Raw genomic sequence first — 25735 nt, 5'->3', positions numbered from 1 at the left:
ACCAACAATGGCCAATGATTGACTAGTCATGCCTGTGTAATGAAGCCTCCATAAAGACCCAAAAGGATGGCTTGGGAGAGTTTCATTGCTGAATATTTGAATGTTGGCTTGCCCGGAGTGGAGATGCAAACTCAGAGCCCCCCCCATGCCTTACCCTGTGAATGGCTTCCATATGGCTATTTAATGATTTGTAGTATTTATAATAAAAGTGCACATATTCAGTGATGCATTCTGGCAATTTATCAAACTCTGAAAGGTAGTGGTGTGCTAACCAACCCAGCTCCATCTTGAGCCCCACCACCACGATGTGCTCGTGCTTGGACAAAGCACCCTAAACCCCACATCCTGTTTGGCAGAAAGCTCACTGTGGCTGCAGGATGTTGAGCAGCTCACCCAGTGTGTGAAACTTCCTCTTGCCCCCCACTAACCTGGCGTGGTTCTGCTTCTGTAAAATTCCACTTGTTCTCCCCTCAAGCCCACCCCAGCTGAAGGCATGATTTGAAAGGAGAAATCAAACCATTTCTCAGTGCCAAGAGAACTTTGCAGCACTAGCTCCCAATGTGCCTGCTATCTCTTCTTGAATAGGCCATAAAGGAAAAGGACAGCAAGAGGTCAGGCTGTGTCGTCGTCGTTTTCCTCTTCCTCTTCTCTGTGTCTGTGTGATGTCTGTCTCTGTCTCTGTCTCCGTGTGTCTGTCTCCCTGTGTCTCCATCTTCGCCTCCCTCTTCCGCTCCTTGTCCCCCTCCCCCTCCCTCTTCTCATGCTGTGAATGGAACCCAGAGCTTCTCAGGCACAGGGAAGGCACTCTAGGCAAGTGCTCTACCACTGAGCTCCACCCCCAGCCCCTCACGCTTCCTGGTAGCTAGAAGGGAGCTGAGTGTTTGTGAGGCAGAAGCAATAGGATTCCAGCCGGAGGGGGGATACACTTGCCAACGTGGGGCCAGGGCTAAGAAAGGTTGTGAACACAGTGGAGATGAATAAGGAGACAGGAGGGGAAGCATTCTCCACGTTCTTAGGGCCTGTTGTGGGCAAGGGTGGTAGTAGGAGAAGGGCTTGTAGACAGTGGTCAGAGACCCCACATTGGGTGAGCTCTCCCCCCACCCCTACACTGTGCTGGGCAGAGATGTCCACTGAATCTGTCACCACGGCCCACACTCCAGCCCCATAGGCTGATGACCTTAGAGTGCAGGAGGGACTAATGGATGTTTGCCTGGAGGAGGAATGCATTTAGAAAGGGGAGTTGGAAAGCTGGGAGCTACTCATGGTTTCTTGATTTATTAGCTGTGTGACGGTACTAGTTTTATATAGCCGCTTCAGAAAATTCTCACAAACTAGGTCAGCTTTACCCAGCCTCTTGGGCCTTGCTTCTCCTTGGCTTCTTGGTCTGGGAATCACAGACATCAGCACAAGTAAGGACTGCAGATCTCTTGGGAAAGGGCATCTTGAGATGGAGCAACAGAGAGGGCCTGAGGAAGGTGCTGCTCTGGGCTTTGGGCATCTAAAGAGCACCATGCTTTGGGGAACCTGTACAGCAAAACAACCAAACTTGTGGGCCAAAATTTGGACTCTTTCTCCATGTTCCATGCCTGGACAGTGGCTGTATTAGGAGCCTCCAGGTGACCACCAACTGGAAGGTTTGCACTGATTTAGGAAAAGGAGACCACGTGGGAGTGTCTGTCCCAGAGGTTCACTGGTGTGGCTGAACAAAGTGGCAGCTCCCTGCCCTCTGTGTAGTCAGTCAGTACCTGAGACACCTTCAAGTTGGTCACGAACACGAAGCAGTAAGGCCAGGGAAGGAGGAGGAGGACTTGGGGTTCAGAGCTGTTTTACATGGAAGGCTCAGAAGAGTAGCTCATAGCCCTCGTATTTTTCAGTTAGGGCAATCATAACAAATATCACATCCTGGCTTAACCCATGGGCACTTATGTTCTCAGAGGTGTAGAAGCCAAAAGTCTAAGATGAGGATGCCATCAGGTGGGTGTCATCAAAATCAAGGTGCCATCCTGAGACCCCTTGCTGATGCTTTCTTCTAGCTACGACCTCACATAGTCTGTTCTGTGCTCTGCAGAGGTCAAGTCCTCAGGTGTTTCTTCCTCTGTTTATAAGGTTACCAGTTGGCTGGCCCAAATCCCCACACTCAGGAAGCTGAGGCAGGAGGATCTCAAGTTTGAGGCCTGCCTAGTCTACATAGAAATTTCAAGGCCAGCCTGTATTACATAGTGAAACCTTTCCTCAAAAACAAGACAAGACAATACAAAACAGCTGTGGCAGGAGAACTGCAAGTATGAGCCCAACCTGGGCAATTTAGTGACTTAGTAAGACTCCATCTGAAAATAAAAAATAAAAAGGGCTGGAGATGTGGAGGCTCTAGGTTCAGTCCCCAGTACCAGGGATGTGGGGAGGCCACCTGTCTTATAGGATTGAGGCCCAATCTCTGTGATTGCTTCACCTTAGTTACCACCTTAGAGACCAGTACAGTACACTGAGAGCTGGGGCTTCAGTATATGAATTGAGGGAGGGGAAAGGGAAAGAATCACAGTTCAGTCCTCGATAGCCTTAGAACAGGGAGCCTGGAAAACCCTAAGGCAGCCAGGAAGGATGGATGGGGAAGGCATGGGCAGCGCCAGCCAGGCTGAAGAGGAATTGGCTGCTCTGGAGGGTTTTTTTGTTTTGTTTTTACCAGGGATCGAACTCAGGACCTTGCACTGGCAAGGAAGGCGGCAGCAGCACTGAGCTAAATCCCTGCCCCTTGGAGTGTTTATCTAACGAAGAACTCAAGCTCTGAGACCCCTTAGTTTGTTCCAAGTAACCCCCCCACACACTACTGAAGAGCAGCAATTCCCATATCTACAGTTTTGAGGTTTTTTCCTCCCCTCATCTGGCCCCATTTTGCCCTGGAACCCAGCAGCAGGGATGGTAGGTTGGGGTCCCTGGGGGCTGAATGTCCACAGATGGAGTTGAGTCAGCAGACTTGGGGGTTGGGTCAGTCAGCAAGGCAACACTGGGGGTATGCAGTGGGCTCTGGAGGTCCATCTGCCCACGGTCATCTGAGGCATTGGGAGAGCGCCTGTATCAGAGTGGCCTGGACTATCCTCGCCTAGCTGCCATTCTGGGGCCTTCGCTTCTCATAGCTGCTGAGCCGGCAACTACTTGTTTTGGGCTCATTCCGTGAGTCCCTTTCTTTAACCAGAATCACACACAGCCTCATTGTGGAGCTTATGTTTTCAGTGACTTAAGACTTTCAGGCCTCGCACAGTTGTGCTGACAGGAAGGGAACGGGGCCATACTTGGTGTGTGGACTGAGCCTTGAGAAGGACTAAGGAGCTCTAGTTGGAGAAGGGGCCAAGGCCTTTCTTGGAACACAGTGCTGTGGGATAATGAGCCAGGCTGTCCAGTTTAGCTCTCTTGGCAGCTTTCCCCATGCAGCTGGTCCCTTTCCCCCTCTGGTCATTGTTGAGATACAGTAGGATCTCTCTTCCACATGTGTGCATGCCTGTCTTTGTCACTTCCCTGGCTGGCCTGTGAGAATTGGGGTGAGCAAGCTTCTGCTTGGCAGTTGACCCATCTATCCCTTGGCAGTTCTTCCCCATTCGTTGGGCCAACTGAGCTCCAACACCTCCCACCCTGGGCCTGGCCGTTCCTTCCTCTCCTGAGTGTCCTCCTCCTCACCACTGACCTGTGGCCATTGCTCCGGGACCATTTGAGCCTCTTCAAGAGCTGTTTGTCACTCTGTATCTTTCTGTGTCTGTGACACTCCATCATTCGGCCCTGTAAATGTTTCCCTCTAAGGCAATTGGGGCTTTCTGTTGAAGGTGGATATAAAGAAGTCCCTGAGACTCTACATGAATTCTGGTCTCTCCTCTCTTCAAAGAGGGCATGATGCCAATTCTCAGGTAAAGGTCTCCCTACATCAGCAGTCCTGTCCAGGCTAGGGCTGGTGGTTGAGGTCTGGCCCCGTTTCATTTTGCCCACAAGAAAGGTTGTGGGCTTGGGGGATGGAACATCAAGACCCTGTTCACAGACCAGGTCTGGGAGAGCAAGCGGGGGCAGGGTGCTTTGTGTGCCTTGGTTTCCCCACCTACCAAGAGGTTGGATTAGGAAGTCTCTAGGAGCTCTCTGAGGTGTTAATGACCGTAGATCTGAGGCAGCAGTGACTAGTCCTGCTTTTTGGGCCCTGCCACCATCCTGGGTTTGGCCAGACCCAACCCTCACTCTCAGAAACATGGTGAGGGGAAGTCAACTCTTGTCTGAAAGATCAACTACTAAGAAAGATGCAAATAGGCCGTAGGTTTCCAACAAGACCAGGCAGATACAGATAGAGGACACTAACTGTAACCTTTTAGGGGCTCGGCGAAATGCCAGTGGCAGCCCTTTCCTGGTGAGGAAATATCAGATTGGACTAACAGGTCACTGTACTGCAGCTTTTCCTATGAGGTTAGGACCAGTGTCCACCTTTGTGCCTGTGGAGTGGGGTGGGGCTGCAGCAGCTTCAGGAAATCCCAGAGTCGAGATGCATGCAGTCTTGCTGATCTCTGGATGAGCCCTCCACCAGCTCACTGGAAGGCCGGTGAAGGGCAACACAGCTCAGGGCCGCTGCCATTAGCCAGTCTCTCCCTAGGACACCTCTACAACTTCCTACCGTCAGTGAAACAGCAGTGGCGACAGTGATGCTCCACGCTGCTTGTGGGCAGCAGTGTTTGGAGACAAGCCAAAAGCTCACACCGCAGCCAGACCATCACGGAACCCCCGGCAGGGCTGACCAGGCCCTGATGAGAACCAGGGAACCCAAGAAAGACAGCTCGCCCACGCTGTGGTCACCTCACTGGCTATTTGCAGTCTGTCAGGTGAACCTCGCTTCCTCTGGGAGCCTCAGGATGACCTGATGTTCTGAGGGAAATTTGATGGCTGCGGGGATGTAGCCCTGCTCTCCCAAGACCACCACAGATCATGATGTGGCAGGCCTGCCTACTGGGGCAGCTTCCCTGTAATCTGGGCGGGCCTCTGAGGGCAAGGCGGGAGGTGGCTAAAATGGCCATGTCTTCTCTTCCTCCAGCTTGGCCAGGGCCACAGTCCCTGTCTAAACCAGTCCTTTGTCCACACTCCTGGGATCACCACTGCTCCTGTGTCCGGACGTTACCGGGCCAGGCTTCCCGCAGCAGTGAGTGCTTACCTCCTCCCCAGCTGCGGCCAGACTGACCGGCACGGCCACCTGAGCATCCAACCTCCCTCTGTACCTGCTGCCTCCAGCTCTGCCACTCACCCCACCCTCCATCAGGAAGCTCAGCACTTCCTCCCAAAGGCTCTGAGTATTGTCTTTCTGTAGAATCCAGAAACCACCACTAACTCAAGTAGTCTCAGGTAACTTTAATAAAAGTGTCAGTAGTCCTCCTCCCCACAGTGGTGTACACATGGCTGAATTCAAACACAGATCACAGCTGCTGAGAGACCAGCCACCACTCGGGGTTAGGCTAGGCTGCTGCCAGGAATTGGAGTTTGCTGCTCCCGGGTCCCGAGGCAGAGAGCAGCAGTTCCTGCATTGCAGTCTGGCCTCTCCAGCCTTGCGGACGGTCACACCGGGCTCTGGGCCCTCACCTGCTTTGCAGAGGGAGAGCCGAGTCCTCCCCACTCCTGGGACACTATTTTTCCAGCCTCACGCCGGCTTTGCCAACCCACATGGCTTGCTAGGCACGACACGGCTTAATGGAGGCAGCCCCAGCTCCAAAGCCACCACCACCACCACAGCCCAGTGGTGGAGCGAGCTCTTCTACAATTACACAAGAGAGAGTGGTCATTCCATTGTTAAATAGCACACACCCTACATAAATAACAAGTAGAGGATGAAGGTGGGCAGGGGAATGAGAATTGGCACAGACATTGATATATTGCTTTCCAGTTTCAAGGCGACAGATGCAAATGTGACACCAGCGGGAACAGAAACAAGGGCCGGGCTGGGCTTTTCGAAGCAAACTGTGTTCCCCTCGCAGGGCTGCTGAGGCAGAGGTATGGGCAGCCAGGCCAGAGGAGCCCTGGGCCCAGAACTGTGCAGAGGCAGAGGCTGTTTGTCGCCTCACCGCCCGGGAGGGCAGCTCTGCTTTCCGTGAGAAAAAAGCACAACACACGCTGTACACAGATGGAGAACCGTCAGTGACTGTTTTCTGCCCTCTGCCTCAGCAGGTTCACGAGCAGAGGGAACAGCGGGGGAGGTCTAGCCCTGGCGGCCAGGGACTTCCCCACGCGCTGCAGGCTTGGCAGAAGCTACCCACTGACACACCCTCCTCCCTGGACATGAGAAGGGTCATGGGACACTGTCCCACCACGCACTGGCACCTTTATGTGACAACCAACACACATTTTCCTGAGTCATGCCCTGCTGCCCTCCTGTGCTTCGCAGCATCCCTTCCCCCGCAGACCAGCACGGGGGTCGCTTCTACTTCCTTTCTTCTGTCCCCCTGCCCCAAGCGCCTTTAAGAGTGTGATGCAACTATCCACGGGTTTGCTTCTTAAAATACCTGATGGCCTCCCCAGGGTTCTTTTCTCTAGGCTGGGTAGTCAGCTCTGGCACGAGTGCGGGGAGCAAGGGAAGCAGGGGCCGCGGCAGTGTCATCCTTCCTCCTGCTCTAGGGCGAGGGCCCCTCATCCCCATGGGTCTGATGTTCAGAGGCATCAGAAGTGACTCCAGGTAAAAACGGAGCTGGCGCTGAGAGGAGGAAAAATGCTGCCAGGACACGGTCTGCCCAGAGTACATTCTTACTTAGTAAGAGATGTCTTACTAGGTATCTGAATCTGTTAGGAAAACAATTAGAAACTATGTATAAAACTTAAAAATATTCAAGTATCAAAAGGCTATTTCGGATCAAAGTTTTAAAATAGGCTGTCAGCAAGCTGCTGCTGCAGAGAGGAAGTTTTACAAAAGTTAACTGAGTCTGTTCATCTGGGAGGAAGGAAATGAAGCGATCTGCGTGGGGTGGGGGCAAGGACAGCATGAGCACAGGCAGAGCGAAGCGGGGGAAACCAGGTCTTTTTAAGCCCAAAAGGAGAGCGATGCCAGGCAGGCAGTGGGATCGGTGGATGCCGCACTCTCCCGGCAGAAAGAACCGCAAGGTGGGTGGCCTGAGCTGCTGTCCCCCTGGTGTCCAGTCCCTGGACGTTCCATGGCTGCGGGCGCAGGTGGAGCTGACCTCTGAGGAGCACACAAATAGCAAAACAAAGCAACAAGAAAGAGCAGGAAATGGGCCATTTCTGCACAGAAATCCTAGAAAGAAAAAGCAAGCAGTGAAAACAGTCAAAATGCTACACCAGTGTTGACTTAGCTTCTCAAACCCTGTTACAAACGAAGTTGAATTTCTAAATCAGAGAAACCAAGGTGCCCCCACCCACACAGGGACAGGGCGGTGTCCCCTCCCTAATATAGAGCAGTAGCAGCCTTTATTCAAGACACGACAGTGAGGGAAACTGGTGATGTTCCCTTATTGTTGGATAGGATGCATCTTGACAAGTGATCCAGTAGAAATATTTTAAATTCTGATAAATAAAACTCATAAAAACCACTCCCTTGGCCGCCTCTCCCTGGTACCAGGCCTGCACGTGGAGACATGCTTGCGTGAGGAGCCCTCTGGTGGCTGTATGGAAAATCACAGTCCAAGGCCAGCCCAAGATTGCAGACCTGCCAGGCACAGACCTGAGCAGGTCATCTGTCCTGCTTTTTGTACTTCTCTTGGCTGACAGCCCTGCTCTTAAGAATGGCCCAATTACACCTCAAGAAGGTTCTGTTTCCACTCTGCTCATTTCGCCACAGGTTTCTAAATAGTTCTGCTGGCCTTGTAAGGAGATAATATTGGGCCTTTAGACTTCAGTGGAAAACAGGATGCTCTGTCTCTTGCTGTCTGGGGCAGGGATGGCCTCCAGCTGCAGGAAGTACAGCAACACTTGGACCTGCCAAGGAAGAGGAAAGTGGCTCAGAGGGTATTCAGAGATACAGGTGGGGAAGTCTTCTTGGCCCATGCCCCCAAGACAAGCTCAAATGACATCTTTTTTTTTTTTTTTTTTTTTTGGTACAGGGATTGAACTCAGGTCCTTGTGCTTGCAAGGCAGGCACCAGAACCACGAGCTAACCCCAGCCCCAGGTGACATTTCTTACTCCTCACAGTAAGAAATCTGGTGTGGGATAGGTTTCCTGAAGAAGTGTGAGTTGGGCTTAAGGCTCAGGCTAGGTGCACCCAAAGGACAGCAGGCCCTGTGAAACCCAGCAAGGCACAGAGGGAAGTGTCCAGGGCCCTCCCTTCTCTCAGCCCTGTGTGTCTAGGCAAGGCTCTCTCACTAACTCTTAGCCATCACCTGTATACAATGAGGGTAGGAATGGTTGGCAGGACTTGGGGTGGGACAAGCAGAGGTCAGCGTCTGTCAGTTTCCCATACCTGGGACATGACCTCCAGGGACCAGCTGTCAGTCATGGTGATGGGCTGGCTGGGGTTGGTGGGGAGCTTGCTCTCTTTCTCCGAGGGCCGGAGCAGCGTGGGACCAAAGACCGTGGCGAGGTTGTGCAGGGACATCTTGTTCACTGTCTCCTTTTCAGCCACCCTGTGAAGAGCCAAAGCAGAAGATGCAGTTTTGGGTTTCTGTTTCTGAGACAGGGTCTCACTTTGTAGTTCAGGCTGGCCTTGAAGTCACTCTGTAGCTCAGGCTGGCCTGGATCTTGCAGTACTCCTCCTGCCTTAGCCTCCCCCGTGCTGAAATTATAGGTGTGAGCCAACCTGCCCAGCCAGGATACTGGTCTGACATCACCTAGAGTCCTCAGGGAACATGGCAGTAGATGATGCTCCTTGCTGCCTTGTATTATACTGGTCCCCCCAGCACAGCCATGTAGGGAGGGAGGGAGCTCAGCTCTGGTTGTGCTGAAAACAGACGCCATCTCTGGTGCTTTTGGGTCTGAGGGAAAAGACCACTTGAGGCTAACAGGTAGCTGAGACAGCTCCAAGCCATGACCCAAGGGAAGAGGAGAGTCCAAGTGTGTTGGTGGCTGGGACTGGAGTGGACTGCTTTTTGCTTAAGGCTGGGTGCAGAGGGAGAAGGGTGGCATGACACTAGTCCCCAGAGGGGTGAGCAACTGCAGCTTGATAGGGAGAAAAGGCACCCAGCTTCCTGGGGTCCTGGAGCCCTTGGTCCCCATGGAAGGCCGGGGTTACCTTTTCAGGTGGTCCAGAAGGAAGAGGAAGGTCAGCAGGTTGGCTTCTGGGAGGGACAGCAGCAAGTTGAGCATGCAGCTCTCCTTTGCAACAGGGTCTGAAAGAGCTGCAGAAGGCGAGGGTTACTTCTCAGGATCATAACCGTAGGCTGCAGACCTTTGCTGAGGGTGTTCAGTGGAGCATACAGGGCCTGTGATGCAAAGTGCTGGATTGTCCAGGCCCACCACTGTCCGCCTTTCCACAGTGCTGGACTCCAGGCACAGTGGAAGATGAGGGTTGGAAGGCCCCTGCCTGGGCAAGCACTGGGAGGCTCTCTCATTGCCCTACGCACTCTGGAGGCACTTCCATGTGGGGCAGCCCAAGTCCTTTGCCGAAGGGGTCCTGTCCTCATGTGCTAGACCCTCCTTTGCATGTCACCTGCAGGCTGACTTGGGTCAAGGCTGTGCCTGAACTGCCTGACTGGGCCAGGGACCTGGGGTTAGAGAGGCAAGATGTCCGCCAGCCTGGGAAGCCACATCCAGCCCTGGTCGACAGGAAGGAAGTCTGTGACCTTCAGGACGGCACCTGGGGGAGGTCCATGGGCAGTGCTTAACCTTTTTGGCCACTGAAGGGGCAGGGACAGCAGAGCTTTCCAAGACAGACGAGGTTCTCTTCCCAGCCCATGCAGCCAGGTTTCTCAGGTCAGGTTGAAAGGCTGACCACGGCGGAGAGGCACAGCTCAGGTTCTCTCCCAAGGGTGTCAATGACGGAGAGGGGCGGGGGAGCTGTCTCCCACGAGGCCGAGACCTCCAGTGCTCACCAATGCCCTCGGCAAAGTTGGGGTAGAACTCGTCGGTGAAGAGGGGCTCAGGCAGCTCGCGGAAGTAGAGCTTCAGTGTGCCAGCGATGGCGTTTACGTCCATCTCACTCATCATCACCGACACGTCCTTGTTATCTGAGGAGAGTGTGGAAACGGAGAGCCCCCTCGTGGGTCCTAAGCCAGGGCTCCCCCAGGCCCGGCCCTGGCTGATGCAGGCTGCACTGTGTGGGACCCGCCCCTTCGAGCGGCCCCTCCCGTGCATCCCCACCCTTCTACCCTGCTTAGCGAGAGAGGCCGAAGAGAAACGAGGTAGATGTACCTGGCCACTTGGGCCAGACAGCTCTGCCTTTCTTGCAGCAAATGCCTGGGTGCCAGTGTCCTCTGCTAAGGAAGGATTATTTGAGCCATGGTCGGGTTTAAACTGGTGCCACCTTTGGGCTGTGTTGGCCACTGGTCCTCCATACCATAGGTGGCCCACTCTCATTGCCCAGAAGAAGCAAGGCCTACCCAGGGGTGCTGGGCCTTCAGCGGCTCCAGAGGTCAGGGTGGGTGGCAGGTGCGCTGTGAGGAATGTGCAAGCACAGAGTCTTGACGGGTCCTGGTTCTGTGCCATTGCTTTTGAGGATGATGGGAAGGGTCTGATCCCCTGGGGTCTCAGTGTCCTTCCCTGGTAAGTGGGATAGTTCTGCCTCTCTCGTAGCGTGTGAGGGTGAGTGAGACAGGTGGACCCAGTAAGAAAAAGCAGGGATAAGTTTATAACCTTTCCTCACCACGTCCTTAAATAATGCATGGTCAGAATGTACTGACCCTGGGCTTTGGCACCTCCTGTCCACCCCAGGGCAGCAGCTCAGCCCACCAAAGCAACTGGTTCAACTTAGCAATCGTGGCTAAGATGCTTTAAGAACCCCTTGTTTTCTTCTCCGAGATGGGGGCCTCACTATGTTGTTTTTCTTGGCTTTGATCTCCTGGACTTAAGCAGTCCTCTTGCCTCAGCTTCACAGTAGGTGGAATTATCCGTGTGTGCCACTATGCCCTTCTCAGCTTGGATTTTTAAATAATGAAACAGTAAATGAAGAAAATGTAGAGAATGATGTGACAGGCAAAGGTCAAAGAGGACACGCTGGGAGCGTTCATGTGGACACCACCAGATACACCTCGATTGCCTGGGTGACACTTACTGACGTCAAAGGCTGCCTTCAGGGCCTGGATGTCTGTGGCCACTCCAGACACGCGATAGATGCCCACCTCCTCCATGCCTCGGCGCTCGATCTCTTCCACGCACTGGCGTACGATGTAGGGCACCTTGGAGCGTTCTCTCCTGTGGGGAAGACAGGAACTATCTTCAGTACCCTGGCAGCCCTGCCACCCGTGTGCACGCCTAGAGATGTGGGGGAGGGAGGTGCTGAAAGTGACTGGGCTCAGGGCTGCAGACAGAGCCTTGTGGATGTTTCCCTTGTCCTGCAAACTCGGCTATCCCTGCACGCGTCTCATCAGGGTCTTCCCCTTTCTTCCCTCCCCACCAATGCTAGGGACTGAACTAGGGGCACTGCCCATGCTAGGCAAGTGCTCTACCTCTGAGCTACACCCCCAGCTGCAGGAAGCTTTTCTGAGTGAAGCTGGCCACGGGAAATAGTTTAAAAATCCCAGGCCCCGAATTAACAGGTGGTGCACAGCTTCCTGGAAGGCAGTCTTAGCTCCAGGTTGGGAGACTGGACATGGCAGTGACCCTTTCACCCGAATGCTGTTCGAAGTGAATCCCCCTGCCCCTGCAGGCCTCAAGAGAGAGCTCTACATGGGACAGGCCCTCAACAAACATCTGCTGAATGAGCTGGCTGACTCCACACGGCTGCCTGTGCACCCTGCAATTCTAAATGCTTTTCTCCTCCCTGTAGGACCCTCAGTAAGAATACATCACAGAAGTCACTGCTGTTGGGAGGGAGGCCTTTGGCACTTCTTTTGTTTTGTCTTGTTTGTGGTACTGGGGATTGAACCCAGGGAGCACTAAGCTATATGCACAACCCTTTTTTATTTTGAGAGGGTCTAAATTGTCCAAGCTGCCCTCGAACTTGCAATCTTTCCGCCTCAGCCTACAAACTACTGGGATTACAATCGTGTACCACCATAACCTGGCCTTTAGTTTTGCTTTGCAACTGGATTTAGGAGCACATTAAAATCACAAATCACCCTCATCAAGGTGCTTATTTGGGAAAACCAAGGACAATGTCCTCTCTACTCATGCTCAGAGCTTTGACAAAGTGGCGTGGGGACAGGAGAGGTGTTCAGAAACACCAATAGGTCCCCAAGGAATGAACGATACAGGCCCCAGCTCAGATAATCCACAAAGTCAGGGGCCTGGCCTGATCCCATCCTCAGGAAGGGAGTGAAATTGGGAAGAAATGGCCTGTATTCCCCAAAATGGCACTCAAACCAATACACGGGCCTCTCCTGGCAACAGATTCATGACAAAGGGGCAGGGGTTACAATCAATCAACGGGAACCTGGGATCATGACAAATTCCAAGTGAGGAAAGCAAACTGCACTTGGGCAGTTCCTGGAGTCAGGCAGGAACCAGCCCACTGCTGCCAGAGGGAGGAGAGGAGGACGTTCCGGAGCTGGTTTCACGTAAACACAGGCGGTAGCTAAGCACACAGAGTGAGTGCTTCCTGGGGCCCTGGAGGCCTCCCCATGCACAGAGCTGTGCCTGCTCCTTCCAGAAGCATCTTGGTGCGCAAACCCACTTCCCTTCCACTCACTTGGTGACCACAGCAATCTTGACTCCGAAGACCCCTGTCTGTTTGCGGGAAGGCATTCTCTTCAAGCTGAACTCTCTGCTCGTGAACTTGACTGACAGTTTCACTTCAATCTGTAGTGGGAAGAAAGGGCTCAGGCATCTCCACCTTTTGGTCCTCCCGGTCTGAGGTGCCAGGGACTCCTACAGGTCTCAATACATCTTTGCAGCTACCGGATAAGCAGGTCACGGAGCCCGAGCTAGGTGAGGCCACCTCCAGGGAAGGCCTTGTCCAGTTCGCCACGAGGCAGAAATGGTTAAAATGGCTGAACGACTGGCTTCTCTAGAACCAGCTCCCACAATCCCCACTGCTTTCTGGTTTTGTTGCTTTGTTTTTCTCAGACAGGGACTTGATATGTAGCCCATGCTGAACTCAAATTTATGATCCTCTTGCCTCAGCCTCCTGAGTAGTGGAACTCTAGAAATGCACCAATGTGCTTAGCTTTTTTTTTTTTTTTTTTTTTTTCTTAATAATTTAAAAAGTAAGAGTCCGGGGATTTAGCTCAGTGGTTCTACCACCTGCCTCACAAGAGCAAGGACTCGAGTTCAATCCCCGGTACCAAAAAAAAAAGTAAGTAGATAGAGCTGGGGGCACAGTTTGGAGGATTTGGGTTCACCCCCCCTCCCCAAAAAAGGTATTAGGAAAATGTAAAAAACTAACAAAAAGCCAAGAATGACCAAACATTTACATTTTATTGTCTACACTTAGCCCCACCCCTCTGGTAACATGTTGAGCATCCCTCATCTGAAAAACTAAAATACTACAAAATCTGAAACTTTGAGTGCTGACATGACACTACAAATGGAAAATTCCACACATGACCTTAGGCAGACAGGTAAAAACATATACAGTTACTTTCTGGCTATGTTTTTGGTTTTTTGGGGGTGGGCAGGTACTGGAGATTGAACTCAGGCTCTTGGGTGTGTGAGACAGGCGGCAGAACCACTGAGCTAAATTCCCGGCCCCCTGGCTATGTGTATAAGGTAAATATAAAATACAAATAAATTCCATGTTAAGACTTGGGTCCCATTGCTAAGACATCATTTCATATAGGCAATTCCTGTACTGGGGAAAAAGCCCCTGAAACCTGAAATGCTACTGGTCCCAAGCATTTTGGATCAGGGATACTCAACCCGTATACATACTCCAGGGATCACTGAAGACTCATCAGAGCCCTTAGTTTCTATAGGAAATCTAGGGCCCCAGGCTGAGGCGCCCACTGCCAGGTGGCACTGTGAGACCTTTTTTGAGGAGGACGCTCATAGGCTGGCCTGCGACTGCATTTCTGCCATCAGACGGAAGATTCCTGCCATGGCAACTCTGCTCTGTAAGCACCTCTCCCTCTTCAGCCATCAGTTCAGTCTTAGCCTTCTTCTGATCTCTCTGGGAGGAATAAGGGCCACTGTAACCTTCTACAGAGAGCAGGCAACAACAGAATCCAGTGAGTACCTACCCCGTTCATGGAGATGACAGTCCGTTGCCAATCTCTGTCCTGCAGGGCCTGGGGATCCAGCTGAAAGCAAGCAGACAGTATTAACAGCGGCCCTGGGAGTCTGTTCAGAGACCCTGCCTGGTATCAGCCCATACCTGCTACTGCTCTACACCTAAGTTAGAAGCAGAGCCTGAATGCAGCTGACACCTCTATTCAGAAACCAAGAAGGATACAGAGACAGGAAATAACTTGTTAGAAAGCCCCAAAACTCAGGGCCTTATTGCTCTCAGACCTTTGCTGCGTGGGCCAGAGCTCAACCTGTGTGACTAACAGGACCTTCTTCCCATGATGGAGTCAAAAGTCCTCCTCCCCCTCATCAGTTGACGACGTCACAAGATGCATCCATAGAGGGCAAGCAACTGGTACAAGGTACATTTTGGGAAGACCGATTTTAGTAGTGACTTCTGGGAAGCATAGTGCCCGAGAGTTTCTGTCCAGAGAATCACAGATGCTGTTTTCTCTCTTTGCCACAGTCTGGCCTGTGGCAGGAAAAGCCTCCAGGCCAGGCCAGTGCTACGGCTTAGTGTCAGGCTCAGAAAGATCTTGAACCCAGCCCCAAGTTATACAGTGGGGGTGGGGAGTTTGCAGGAAGCTCCTCTGCAGCCCTTCGAACTCCTACCTCCACAGAACACTGTCCAGCAGGCGCTTGGCAGGGACCTAAACGGACGCCTTTCAAGGAGAGGCCACATGCTCTGCTGTCTGAAGTCTCTGTCCCTCTGTTTGATAAGCACATTACATCAGAAGCCCCCACATAAAGCTGAGAGCACTGGATGGGCTGGGTCAATTAGAAGCTGGGGGTTCTTGTTGAAAAAACACCTCCTGGAGCCAGGTGTGCTTGTGCACACCTGTAATCCCAGCACTCAGGAGCCTGTGGCAAGAGGATCACCAAGAGTTTGAGGCCACCGTGAACTACAAAGTAAGTTCAAGGCCAGCTTGAACTATAAAACAAGACCCCGTTTCAAAACAAAAACCGAAAACATCCCAAACCCAAAAAACAAAACAATAAAACACCTCCCAGGGCTGAGGATGTGGCTTAATGGTAGAGCACCTGCCTGTGTGTGCAAGGCCCTGGGTTCAATCCCCAGCACTGAAAAACAAAACAAAAAAACAACAAAAAAACATCTCCCTGAACTCTACCTGCGGAGAACTAGAACCACGTTTTCAAGAAGGACCTGGGATTTGAACAAGTAGAAACCTCCCCAGGTGACTGGTGCAAAGCCAGGTCAGGAAGCCACTGTCCAACACCACAAACGTGTCATACATCATGCATGAATTTGTATTCTCGCTCGCTTCAGGGGATGATTCTACCACCAGTCAAAGCCACTTAAGAGCAAGGACTGCACCTCACGATTTCTGTGCACACAAACACACATGTGCATGTGTCCAACAGCGCTAGGCCTAGAGAAGAGCTTAGGACAGGCATCACACATTTATCTGCTGCAAGAGACCATAGAAACTACAGCTAACGGGGCCTTCTGCAGGTGGAAAACAAGGACGGCTTCAGGAGTAGGCCTAGGAGCCCAGCTGTTTCCACCTCCCAGATGTGTGCACATGGTCCTCAGCCTGCACCTCCCAAGTCCTACTGATTTACCTTCTCTCCTAGATCCTACTAGTTAACATTCAAAAGACCTGAAATGTACAGCCAGAATGACAAAAAAAGTCAAGGAGTGAAAGAATGCCTAATTCAAAGGGCCGTGTGGTTACAAATTCTCACTTTGCTTCCATCCCAGGAGACTTTTTAGAGGCCACCCTCCAGCCCATGGGACCCTACCCTCAGAAGCAGTCACAAACCACCCAGAAAAAGAAATCTCCTAAGGTGAGCTTCCCTGCAAAAGTAAGTCTCAGGCCTCGTACAAGGAGGCAAGAGGAGAATGACACGATCCTTCCTAGCTCTGGAGCAGCAGAACTCTTGGTCCATACCAAACCAGGGCATGTAACTCCCCACCACCCTGTGTCTGGCTGCCTGAGGAAGGGGACATGGTGCCATTCCTTCCTCAGAAACGAGAGAACCCCAGAAGAAAGGCCCCCTCTCCCTCTAAAACCCAGAACTGGCACAAACAATGGACAAGTAGCCCCTAGACTGAGTGAGCAGGACAGGAGGAGCAGCTGTCTGAGACATCTGGATGACAGGTACCTCACCCTTCCCCGCCCACCTGGCAACTGAGTCCCACTTGCTGGCCCACCTTGCCCCTGCACACCAGGTTTCGGATGTGGCTCCACAGGGCAGTGCCTGGAGCACACAGGCGCTTTTCAGCAGAGGCCACCCGGCTCCGGCCTGCTTGGCTGGGGTAGAAGTGCCGAAGGAGGCCCTGCATTGCAGCTCGGGCAGACAGTGGTTCTCGCATCCTTGGCCCCACTGCTCCGACTTCTTCAGGCTGGACAGGAGCACACTGGCAGCCCTCAGGCACTGGGCCCTTTTGACCAGGCTTAAGGGGAAGCCCCGCCCCGCAGTCTGGCTGGCCAAGGCTGAAGTTTCCCATCACCCCTGCATTCCACTTTTTTGTTTGTGAATAGGAAAAACATGCCCTACCCCCCCAGTTGGGGCCTACTGGTTATGGGAATTCCAGTGCGTCTCAGTCTCCTCTTAAACCTAGAAAGGCTGACCTTCCTACTCAAGTGGCCGGTTTCCTGTGGTGCAAATGTGGAGACACTGAGTAACATGTGAGAGACAGGCTGTGGCTGGGAACACTGCAGATTGCCCCAGGGCCTGTACCCTCTCAGCCATTGACCCAAGCTCCCTGAATGTGGTCCCTATTCTGTCTGGCAAGCTGGCTGAGTGTTAGGAAAGCGCTAATCGGGAGTCCAACTCCTGGGCACTGAGAACCAGCTCCCACCCCAACCTGGCCCGTCTCTACCTTCTAGGCACACAGCAGCCCCAAATCAATTGATCCAGCAGCAAAGACCATCCTGAAGTGGGCTCTGCTCCAAAGAACATGTGTACTTCGCAGAGGGGCAACTGCACAAAGAATAACTCAGCGATCAGGCCCTGGTGTTGTACATTCAGGGCTTGCACACACACTCATACAGTTATTGAAAGTACCAGAGAAACAAATAAGCAGCAGACTTGAATTTTTTGTGTGTGTGGTACTGGGGATTGAATCCAGGTACTTGTACATGTTAGGCAAGTGCTCTACCCACTGACCTACATCTTCAACCCTTTAATGTATAACTGTAACATTAGCTACTTAGGAGGCTGAGGCAGGAGGATCAAAGCTCAAGGCCAGGAACTTGGAGCAAGTTAGCAAGACTGTGTCAAAAATAAACATCAAAAGTATTGGGAGAGGGGGGCAAGGAGGAAGAGAGGGGAGAGAAGGGAGAAGAGGGAGACGGTGTCAAGAGTTGGGAGAGGGGAGAGAGCAACTAACACCCCCCAAGGATGTGGAAAAAGTAGAGTTTGAGTTGGGAGAGCTAGAAGCCACTAGGTTAAGGGAAAAGCAAATGCCAGGCGCTATGTAGAGTACCCCAGGGGGTGCAGAGTTTCCATGAAGAATGCGCCCACCACAGGACAGGGGACAGGGTAGGCCAAGGTCGGTCTGCTCACACCGAGTGATCTCAGGACAGCCTGGGTCGGTACTCATCTCCCAAGGGGCTGGGCAAGATGGGGGGCCTGTCCAGAAAACCGCCCAGCACATCCATCCCAGGGAGGCGATGAGGGGTGTAGGCCTACATCAAGCTAGGGGTAGACACCCCTGAGGCAGCCCTGACCACCCGCATGATGGCTTCGCTGAGGACCGAGTAGTGCCCCGTTTCCTCTGCAGGAAGGAGGGACAGACGGACCACCGCGGATGATGACCACAGTGCATGATCTCACCCACCCTTGCCCTGGGGGAGGGCATAACTCAGCTGGCCAAAGAAGGAAATGCTCAGTCCCTTCTCACTTGCCTCCTGGCAAACAACAACTTCCTCCACAAGTGTCACCACAGGTCCAGAAGGTCCAGCAGGGCATCTCCAGCTGTTCCTGTCTAAACTCCATAGACTGTGTACTGTAACCTACGCCCTGGGGTCTCTGCAGAGACCGCGAGACACCCTCTGCTCTCCAGGAGAGAAATCTGGCCTCCCACTGTGATGTTCCAGGTCTACCCCACACTATGGTGATCTGGTCTCTGGAGCCGTGGCACAGTTTTAACTATCTGCTCACAACCAGTCTCCAGCAGCACGTGAAAGGATAAAGGCGCTGTAGGTATAGCTCAGTAGGGGAACGGGAGCAAAGCCCTAGGCTCAATAAAAGGGGACGGCTATAATAAAAAAGATGGACTGTGAATTAGTGTTGGAGAGGGTACAGAGAAATGAGAACCCCATACACAGCTCACTGAAGAGAAAATCTTTACAGTTCGACTAGCTGTCTACCCAAGAAGGGAAACATTCATCTATGCAAAGGCTCACACCAAGACTGTGTTCACAGCATGAACCAAAATAGCCCCAAGCTGAAAGCAACCCAAGTGTCTGTCAACGGGTGAAGGGAGAAAACTAAAATGTGGGACACGGGTGTGGCTGAGTATTTAGTTACTATTGATAACACAAGGTGCATGACCCTCAAAACATTCTATGTGAAAGAAACCTCAGATGTAAGCATGTACTGCAAACGTACTTTTAAAAAGTGGCATGATTCCATTTATATGAAACGTGCAGAACGGGCAAAGCTCTAGAAACAGAGGCAGATCAGCCCGATACCCTCCTTGAAATCTGAGTCACGAGCCCAGAAAGACACATAGAAGGTCAGGAGAAATGGAACAAGTGGGAAAAACGAGAGGAGACAAAATTCCATGACTGGATATAAAGTTACTCCCCAAGGAGAAGAAACAAGCAGGGCGCGAGAATGCAGCAACCTAGAAAACTAATAAATCAATGCAACGGAAGAAAAAGATAGAAGGCAGAAATTCCCAACAGCTGTGTGGCTCCCAGTGTCTTGGGATTTGCAGACTGGTGATTTGCCCTGGATCCTGGTCCTGACCCCAAATGTGCTACTCCATGTCATGTACTACTGCTGGTCTCAGCACTGATGCTTTCCCCTTGAGCAGTCCCTCCCTGAAGGCAGGGTCCCCTCTCCCGTGAAGCCTTCTCTGTCCCCTGCCCTTGCCCTGAAAGTATGTGCCATTGGAGCCATGAGTAGCCCCTGCGGCAGGGCCTGCTCTGGCTCTTGGCACATCCATAGTAACTTTCTTTCCAAGCCTTGGATCCTGAAGCCTGGGGACAGATGTCTTTTGTTCCTGGGATCCCTGGGGCCTCACACACAGCAAGTCCTCAAGCACAAGGGTGGCACTGCAGACTCCTAGCGTCTTGAGGTGGATCACAGTAGTCTTGTTTGTTCAGATAGCTCACGAAGGCTCAGGGCCAGCTCGAGGTGGACCCTGGATCAGGCCTCCTGCACCAGCCCAAATCCGAGGGCTTGAACTCTGTGGGCAACAACTCTTCCCGGATAGTCAGCACTGCCTTGGTGGGTGTGTCCTAGCTGTACTTAATGCCCCTGGTCTTTCTAGCTCATGGCTCTGAGCAAACCAGCTAATCCATCCTCGGTTCTAGAAAGGAGCAAACCTCCACCTTCCTGTTGTGGAGCCTCCATCTTGCAGGAAGGGATGCGCAGACTTGACAGCTCAATCAGGATGGTCCTCTGAAGAACACGGGCAAACACCTGAGTTGAGCCTGAGTTGAGCCAGAATGTCCCTTACGCATGACATGACGAAGTCATTTAGGGGAGCAAAGAACAGTCAAGCCAGGACCCCAACCCTGGAAGGTTCTGATGTGCCCTGCCCACAGGCCAGGTACGGAAGCAGCTTCCCTGGAGACTCAGTCTCCATCCTGGCCGTCTCTCTTGGCCTGCCCTCCTGGCTACGTCTGGACTTCTTCCCGTCTTCTCTCGGACACTCCAAGCCGACGGCCTTGTCTCAGAGGAAGTCTCTCCACTTGATTTCTGAGCCAAAGGTGTCTATAGGTATTGCCGGGAGGCAGGAGACTGTAGGCCACACTCTCCCCACCAACTCCCAGCAGCTAGTGTAGACGGCCCCCACCCAACGGCACAGCATGCAGGTGCCTGACATCACTGGAAAGCCTGGACTCAGGAAGGCTGAGCCCCGGCGAGTCATGGACGCCTCTCCCGGGTATACCCTACCGAAAACAGTGTGGTGTCTGCGGGGGTGAAAGAAGCCACCCTCCTCCAACTTCCTTCCTCCTGGGATCACACAAACAAGCCCCTGCCGCCAGAAGCTTGGGTTTCCAGGAGGCAGGCCAGCTACCGCCTACGCAGCATGAGTCACAAAGGCCCTTCACCTAGTGCTCAGATTCCTTTGTGTTTCATGAGGGTCCAGGAGCCATGTGTCCCAGTGATGAGACGGCTGGAGCCAGATCGAGCCTTCTCTACCACCTCTTCACTAACAGTGACAATGACAAATAATAAGAATAAACAGCAGCTTACACTGACCAGTGACGTCACTGAAAGTGAAATGTCACTGAGCCCTGAGGGCCCCATGGTTTCCGATCCCATTAGAGGTAAGGAAACAAGATGGGGGTGGGGGGTGGGGATGACTCACTCGGTTCACATGAAACATGGTGAGGCTGGGGGAATGGACAAAGATTCTCGTCTTTTTATTTTTCCCGGTACTGGGGATTGAACCTAGGCCATCACAGTGATCTACACTCCCAGCCCTACCCCCGTTTTAAATTTTGAGACAGTCTCAAGTTGCTCAGGGGGATTTAAACCTTCAATCTTCCTGCCTTGGTTTCCCAAGTGGTAGAATTACAGGCATGTGGTATGGTACCTGGCAGATTCTTGCCTTAAATTCTAATTCAACTGAGTACTGTACTCTTTTCAACTCTCAGTCCTTTTTTACTGAGTGCCTCTGAACTTGTTGTTTGAATACAAATTCTCAGTTTCCCTTGTTGAATCTAATCTCTTTCCTACTTCAAAACTCCATGTTCAGGGGCCAGGGATTTAGCTCAGTGGCATCACATGCCTCATAAGCACAAGGTCCTAAGTTCGATTCCCAGTACCAAAAAACAAAAAACAAAAAAAACACTCCACTGCCATACTCCTATACCTATCTCAATGGTCCCGAATAAGGTCCCCCTTATAGTTTCACAGGAATAAATTTTTTAATAGAGTTCACAGCCTCTCTGCTACAGTCACACTTGTGGATCCTAGTGAGGCCTGACAGGTACCGACAGAGAAGAACAGCAAGGGAAAACTCTTGCAGAATTGTCCTTGGAGCATAAAAGATGGACTAACTTAGCCTGCACCTTCCTCAACCTTTGCTCACCCTTGGCCAACCCCCTGGTGGTGTCTGATCACATGGCCAGCCTTCAGCAAGAATCCCGTCAGGTCAGTTTAACCAGTGGCCCTTACGCATGACATCATTTTCAAACTGACCCTCCCCTTGGTTCTCAGGCTGTCTGAGGAGAAGAGCAAGCCCATGTGGTGTGCACATCTGGTTTATGTACGGTAGCATCATGGCGAGGAATTTCAAAAGTGGGCTTGGTGTACTAAAGGAGGAAGAGTGTTAATTCTGTTCTTTTTTCAGTGAGACCTCCAGTTACCCAGTGACAGTATTCACAGGCCCTGGTTCAAATTCAGTCATTTCCATGGCTTCAGAGGTTCAAGAGTGAATGAGTCAAGTCAGTGACTGATGGAATCTGCCTTGTTTGATAAGCCGATAAAAGGAGCGAGGCACCCAGCCTACAGGTGTCCTTGGGCTCAGTTGTAATTACGTGTAAGATTCAGGCTGGGAGCAGGTCCCAGGGCTTGAGATGCAGAGCAGGTTAGGAACCATCTTGAGTGCCAAATGACCTCTCAAAGACATGCTGCAAGAACCAAACGAGAAAACGCATGCTATGGTTCAGATGTGGGTTGACCCTCAAGGTCTTGCTGGAAGGGTGGCCCTCAGTGTGACAGGTGCAGGCTACTAGCAGGTCCTCAGGTCACTGGGAGAGCTAGCCTTGGAAGGACTCCAGGTAGTGCTTATTGGACTCCTGGGTTTTTGTTTCGTTTTGAGGCAGGGTGTTGCTATACAGTTCAGTTGGCTCTGAACTCACTTTGTAGCCCAGGCTGGCCTCAAACTTGCAGTGATCCTCCTGCCTCAGTTTCCCAAGTGCTGGGATCACAGGTGTGTGCCACCACATCTGACAGACTCCTGGGTTTTAAGATCAAGCCCGACCTCTGCCTTGCTCTCTGGTTTCCTGTTTGGAGATGTGATCCTTCTTCCCACAGGCCCTCTTACCTTGATGCAATGCAGCCCAGAGGAACGTCCCCAGAGGCTGAACCAATGGGATTTTGCCACCCTGAACTTTAAGCCTCCAAAACTGAGCACATAAACCTCTCCCTCTTTATAAGTAGCCTGCCTCAGTACTTCGCTGTAGTAGCAAAATGGCCATCAATCAAACTCTGTCATTTGGTAAACGTGGCAACACCGGCTCTCAAAGGAGACCGGCATTAGAACGCTCACAGAAGAGCGAAAGAGGAAAACCACCTTGGATTCCAAGCAGGGTGGTGCAGCCCACCTATGTGGCTGACGCCCATCATGAGATTCTACACGAAGCCAGGGGGGGAATGACAGCCACGTGGTGGGGCAGAGACAGGAGGGTCAGAGGAGCACTTCTGCTCTTAGCCCTGGTCTCAGGTCCAGCACAGGGAGTCCCCGGAAGCTGAGTGCCTCAGTTCCCCGCCACACCTCCATGGTGAAAATCAGCATGCATCTTCCAGGATCCGCGGGGATGGGCTATGGAGTTTCAGCAAGGGCTTACTCATCTCAACAAGGAGATGTGGGCCTTCGCTGCAAGGCCATGCATCACTCAGAGAAGAGTCACCCTTCCTGTCATGCAGTGTTTACTACAGATGATTTTTATTTCCTGCTTGGGGAAGGGTAGTGGGGCTTCATAGTAAGCCTTGTGCTCCCAAAGGCATTTAGGGTGCCAAGCCCTCCCGCTTAGTGCAAAGTCCAGACAGTGGAAAGCAATACCCAAGAATGGACCCACCTGCAGGGCAGCATGGGGCTGAACTGGCTGAGGTAAGCCCAAGAAGACGTGCTATGAGGAAGGCTTTCTCCCAGTTACCCTTGAAAAACTGTAGGGCAGGACCAGGGGAAATGGAAGGTAGCCGGCGCCAGCACCTGCCAACCAGGAAATGTCAAACACCGGTAGTGGTTTCCAAGGGTTGAATAAAGTAGGCTGAGGACCTGGGACCCTGCACTGGTCCTATATAGACACATTTTCTTGACCCATCTGGGGGCCTATACCACTCTAGGGGGCTTGTATGGACCCTGTTGAGGGATGCAGCTGGAAACTGGGTCAAGACCCCAAAGAGTAGAATTAATTCAAGTGAGTAGACGCTGGAACTCACACACAGGTGGCCCTGTAGCTAGCAATTTAAGCCCATGGCACTATCTGACCTTATTCTGCCTTTGTGCTTTCCTAAGGGCACTATCTGACCTTATTCTGCCTTTGTGCTTTCCTAAGGCCATGGAGAAGCTGAGGAATTTAAGAGAAATTCCTTTGGGCTCAAGATGGGATATATAAAAGCTATGCAATCAGATAAAACAGCAGGAAAGGACCTGTGAAGGAGCCAGCCCAAGCTTCCCATGGTGGATGTTTCAGATCTGCACCTATCCCGAGAGCCAGGCCATCTCATTGTTCCCAAGAGCCACTTAGGAAAAAGATCACGGAGCATCCAGAGGAGGGGAGGTGGGGTGGGAGGAAGCTTCACCTGGACCTGGCCTTTCCCCATGAGCCTGTCTGTGCTCTCGCCATCCTCCTTGGCAATCTTCATTTTGTTGTAACATTTTTCATAGCACAGTATCCGCAGGGTCTGGGAGCCTTCCAGCTCGATTTCAAACTCCTAGGGGACAAAAGAGAAGAAGTTATGCATGAACAAGCAGGTCCCAGTGTGCGGTGGTCAGCTCTATGGGCTGACAAAGCCTCTGAACCATGGCCTGCCAACAACGGTGCCTTGCTGACCCAGCAGGACCTCGCCTTGAGACACTCCTCACTTAAGCCTTCAGATCTAAGGAGCACTCCCGTGTGTGACACCGACATTACACTGTGGTACACAAGCTCTGAATCTCTCTCAAACCTAATTCAAACTCTACACACCAGAATCGCCAAGGCTGGTCCCTACACCACTGGCATCAGAACCACAGGGGTCCTCAGGAAAAACACAGGTATTTACTAGGAATGGTGACACACGCGTGTAATCCCAGCTACTTAGGAGACTGAGGCAGGAGAAAGGGTGATGATATTGTGTGAACATGAGTTCCTTTTAGGGCAGTGAAACTATCCTGTATGATACTATTATGCCACTATGTGTCACCACGTTTGTCAAAATCCACAGATCATATGACAGCAAGAGAGAACCCTCATATCACCTATGGATGTGTCAATCCTGGTTCACCAATGATAATATATGCCTTATTCTGGTGGAGATTTCAGTAGTTGGGGTGGGATAGGAGGCACCGGGGATGCTTCATTCTTTCTATCAAGAGCTGCAAGGAGGACCGGGGATTTAGCTCAGTGGTTCCGCCGCCTGCTTCCCAAGTGCAAGGTCCTGAGTTTGATCCCTGGTAACAAACAAACCCCAAACAAACAAACAAACCAAAACTGCTCCAAGGAAATAAAATATAAACTGGGGGTCGTTATTGCTCGTGTCTAGATGTCCCCTCAAAGCCTGATGTCATCATAGGCGGGGAGTTTCAAAGGTGGCTGGATTAGGGTGTGTGAGTGTGAATAAGGGTGTGATGCTGGGATTAAGGGTGCCCCACACTGGGTGTGGGTGGCACTAATCAATAAACTTGCAGCCCAGATGTAATAGAAAGGGACAGAAAGAAGGCAGCTGCTGCTTTGTTGCTCGCTGCTGCTGCTCCACTACTTTGCTGTTTTGCTGTCTTCTGCCTGCCCTGCCATGCCATGGACTGTTTCTCCCTTGCAATGGCCCTGTGCCTTGCTGCCCTGCTTTGGAACCAGCCAACTACAGAATGGAACCTCTACAAACTGAGCTACAACAAACTTTTCCTCCTTTTACTTTGGGTGTTGGGTGTTTTGTCTCAGGAACAAGAACGGTAACTAAGACAGGTTTAGCTCAGTAGTACAGCATGTGCTCCACATGCACAACTCCTTGAGTTCCACCCCTAACTTCTTAAAATAAAGTTAAATAGGACTAGGGATTTAGCTCAGTGGTGCCACCGCCTGCCTCGCAAGTGCAAGGTCCTGAGTTTGATCCCCAGTATTAGAAAAAAAAAAAAAACAGTTACACATATTTTAATTAAAATATATTCTGTTTGTAAAAAAATGATCCTTGGAGGTTGAGAGTACACAAAAGGCTTCTGACTGCTTCCTGAGTTGTTTTGTGTGTGTGTGTGTGTGTGTGTGTGTGTGTGTGTCTTTTTTTGGTACCGGGGATCAAACTTAGTCCCTTGCACTTGTGAGGCAGGCAGCGGCTAATGAGCAAAATCCCTGGCCCTCCCCTGGGTGCTTATTTATTTATTTATTTATTATT

General features: G+C 51.8%; 1 protein-coding gene across 1 annotated transcript in view; it reads right to left on the bottom strand.

The window, feature by feature from the left end:
• Positions 1-5344: 5344 nt before the first annotated feature.
• Positions 5345-25735, bottom strand: part of Bcr (BCR activator of RhoGEF and GTPase) — a 128438-nt gene continuing 108047 nt past the window's right edge. Inside the window, exons 16-23 of the mRNA XM_033762357.1 lie at positions 23951-24082; positions 14224-14283; positions 12735-12844; positions 11160-11299; positions 9982-10116; positions 9183-9288; positions 8415-8577; positions 5345-7932 (exon numbers count right to left, since the gene is read on the bottom strand). Of these exons, the coding sequence (XP_033618248.1) occupies positions 7843-7932; positions 8415-8577; positions 9183-9288; positions 9982-10116; positions 11160-11299; positions 12735-12844; positions 14224-14283; positions 23951-24082 (936 nt within the window). The 3' untranslated portion in view covers positions 5345-7842. The remainder of the gene's footprint in view (positions 7933-8414; positions 8578-9182; positions 9289-9981; positions 10117-11159; positions 11300-12734; positions 12845-14223; positions 14284-23950; positions 24083-25735) is intronic.

The sequence above is a fragment of the Fukomys damarensis genome, unplaced genomic scaffold (genome assembly GCF_012274545.1).
Source record: "Fukomys damarensis isolate Sample0158 unplaced genomic scaffold, DMR_v1.0_HiC HiC_scaffold_12, whole genome shotgun sequence".
Taxonomy (NCBI): Eukaryota; Metazoa; Chordata; class Mammalia; order Rodentia; family Bathyergidae; genus Fukomys; species Fukomys damarensis.
The sequence above is the reverse complement of the archived record's forward strand: the minus strand, read 5'-3'. Positions and strand labels throughout refer to the sequence as shown.